This window comes from Camelina sativa, chromosome 10 (genome assembly GCF_000633955.1).
Source record: "Camelina sativa cultivar DH55 chromosome 10, Cs, whole genome shotgun sequence".
Lineage (NCBI taxonomy): Eukaryota > Viridiplantae > Streptophyta > Magnoliopsida > Brassicales > Brassicaceae > Camelina > Camelina sativa.
Genome location: NC_025694.1, coordinates 5,051,606 through 5,054,500, shown reverse-complemented (window position 1 = coordinate 5,054,500; position 2,895 = coordinate 5,051,606). Strand labels below are relative to the sequence as shown.

The window sequence follows — 2,895 nt, the reverse complement described above, 5'->3', positions numbered from 1 at the left end:
CCTGGGAAGACTCCGGCAAATCCGTCAGCCTTCTCGATCAACTCCTCAACAGGAATGGATGCAAGGTTGGCATCCTTGTGGGTACCAAGAAGAGCCGAAGATGGATACATGTTTGTTCCCATTCCAAGTCTGCGACCGGTTTCCTTACCAATAGCAAGTTGGTCACCTGGCCACATACGTAGTCCAAGAGACTGTTAGGGGAAAATGGTAAAGGTGTATAGTTAGAACAACAAGATCAATGGGTGAGCAAAATTTTACCAGTGATCATCTTGACATTAACACCAAGATTCAAAGCCCTTCGAATGGTTTCAGCACTGTCATGTCTTGGGGGATCAAAAAGTGGCAACAGACCAACAAATTCCCATGGAGCACCTGGGCTTTCCTTGGTTTTTTCTGGCACCACCTAAAAAGAGAAATAAGAACACAATTAGACATTTGTTTCCACGCAAAAAAAAAGAAAAAAAAAAAAGAAAAGAAGACCGAAACTATGAGTATCAATGTCAAACAATTACCTGGCGAGCAACAGCCAACGACCTAAGACCACGCTCGGCATACTTGTCAATAATGGAGAGCACCTTTTTGCTAAGGTCATTACTGGCTTTGGCAAGTTCAAGGATCTGTGTGGGAAATCAAATTAGTACAAAGAGGAAGGATAAAAACAAAAGACATTTGTTGGTAGGGTTGAAGATCCATTACCTGCTCAGGAGCACCTTTACTGACTCTGTGCCAGTTACCACTGCCGTCGATGTAAGTCAAAGCAGTTCTCTTATCCACAGGGTTGAATGGAAGGAAGTGAATTTCCCTGATTCCAGCTCGAGCCTGCGAAAAAATCCCAATTAAACATAAGATGTTGTCGCTTGGAGGCTGACTAAAATGTAATTCGAACCGGATAAGAGATATACCTCCTTTGGATCAGCAAGCATCCCCACCATGGCTGCATCAATGGCATCCTGGTTCTCAACCCTGGAAGCCATAGCTGCAAACAACAGGACTTGGTCTTTCTCCACACCCTTGCAGAAAACCTCAACCAAGTTTTTGTCCACGCTCAATTTATTGAGAGTTAGTGTCCCGGTTTTGTCACTGCACAGGACATCCATACCTGCCATCTCTTCGATGGCAGTCATACGCTTGGTGATGGCACCTTGTTGAGACAACCTGTGAGACCCAATAGCCATAGTCACGGACAAGACCGTGGGCATAGCAATGGGGATACCACCGATCAAGAGGACCAAAAGGTTATCAATTCCATCTCTGTACTTTCGGCGTTGAATTGGGTACATGACGATGATCTCAATCACCATACCGATAGCAATGGAACAAATACAGAAGTTTCCAATGGCTGTAAGAACCTTCTGGAAATGTCCAACTTGGTTTGTACTGTCCACAAGATGAGCAGCTTTACCAAAGAAGGTGTGAACCCCTGTGGCAATAACAACCGCCTCGATTTCTCCTTGCTTGCAGGTTGAACCAGAGAATACTTCTTGGCCCGGGTGCTTGGTGACAGGAAGGGACTCTCCAGTTAGAGCAGATTGGTCAACCTTTAAAGGATCACCTTCAAGTAGACGGGCATCAGCAGGGATAATGTCTCCCAATTTGATGCTAACAATATCTCCTGGGACAAGAATAGCAGCTTCTTGTTCACTCCATTTTCCATCCCTAAGAACCTGTAACAGAGAAAACATCACAAAAAGAACCAAAAACATTAGCTCTAAAGAAATTTCGGAATGTTCTGTACAACTTCTTCTTAGCATTCATTTTTCTTATCATTATTTACCTTGGTTTTAGGAGCAAGACCAGCCATAAGAGCAGCAGCAGCATTACCGGCGTTGTTTTCTTCGATAAAACTGATGGTGGAGTTGATAACCAACAGACAGATAATACCGACAAAATCTTGCCAATCCGGAGGCCTACCATCACCGTTGGCCAAAGCAATAGCCATGATTGCAGCCATTTCCATGACCCATGAAAGGGGATTCCACATAAACCCCAAAAACTTCAGAAGTTTGCTTTCCTGTCAATTATCATTGTACAAATCACCAGAGACATTCAGTAACACACTAAAAGGAGACAAGGTAATATTGTTATATGAAGGCAACAAATGCAAAAAGCTCAAACCTTTTTCTCTTCGAGCTTGTTGGGACCAAAGATCTGAATCCTGTCCTCCCCTTCCTGTGTTGTCAATCCTTCCCTTGAACATTTTAGCTGCTGGAAAACTTCCTCAATCGGAATTTTTTCCTGAAAAAAAAAATAATCAAAAAAACAAATCCGATCAGATAAACCAAATTCAAGTAACTCAAAACATTCACATACACAGAACAGTTTCTAAATCATCAAAAAGAGAAACCTTTTTTGTTAAGTAAAACAAAGAACTTGATGGATCTATCTACTCAGTTCATAATAAGAATCGTTGGTAAAAGATCCTATCGTTGACTAGTTCGGTAAAATCGGCGGAAGGGGAAACTGCGGTGGTGAGGTGGGGACACGCCACCACCACCGACCAACGTGATAGCGACGTTTAACACACGCGCCGCGAGATTCCCACACTTTCCGGCGTAAAAATCGATGCTTGGTCGCTTTTAACACAGTCCAAGATATGTAAAAGTTGCATTTAAAAAAATATAAAAAGCTTTACTTTTTTTAGTGTGCCAAGAAAATTCACAAAGTTACGTCTGCACAAAAGATGTGTTCTTTTTTTTTTTTGTTCGTTGTTGGTTTCTTAAAGACAAAGAAGTTAAACGTACCACGGAAAGGTACAAAAACCAAAACCAACAACAACAACAACAAAAAAAAAAACTAAACTTCTTGTTTAAAAAGAAGATTAAAATCATAATGATCTTCTAAATAACACCAAATTAGTTCTTAAGATTTTGCTGTCCCAATCCAAAAAAAAAAAAA

The 2,895-nt window shown here is 41.4% G+C and overlaps 1 protein-coding gene across 1 annotated transcript in view; it reads right to left on the bottom strand.

Moving 5' to 3' along the window:
* Positions 1 to 2,895, bottom strand: part of LOC104717180 (ATPase 2, plasma membrane-type) — a 7,977-nt gene that overhangs the window by 3,839 nt on the left and 1,243 nt on the right. Inside the window, exons 2-8 of the mRNA XM_010434715.2 lie at positions 2,116 to 2,235; positions 1,775 to 2,011; positions 903 to 1,664; positions 697 to 819; positions 513 to 617; positions 259 to 403; positions 5 to 166 (exon numbers count right to left, since the gene is read on the bottom strand). Coding sequence (XP_010433017.1) covers positions 5 to 166; positions 259 to 403; positions 513 to 617; positions 697 to 819; positions 903 to 1,664; positions 1,775 to 2,011; positions 2,116 to 2,235 — 1,654 coding nt within the window. The remainder of the gene's footprint in view (positions 1 to 4; positions 167 to 258; positions 404 to 512; positions 618 to 696; positions 820 to 902; positions 1,665 to 1,774; positions 2,012 to 2,115; positions 2,236 to 2,895) is intronic.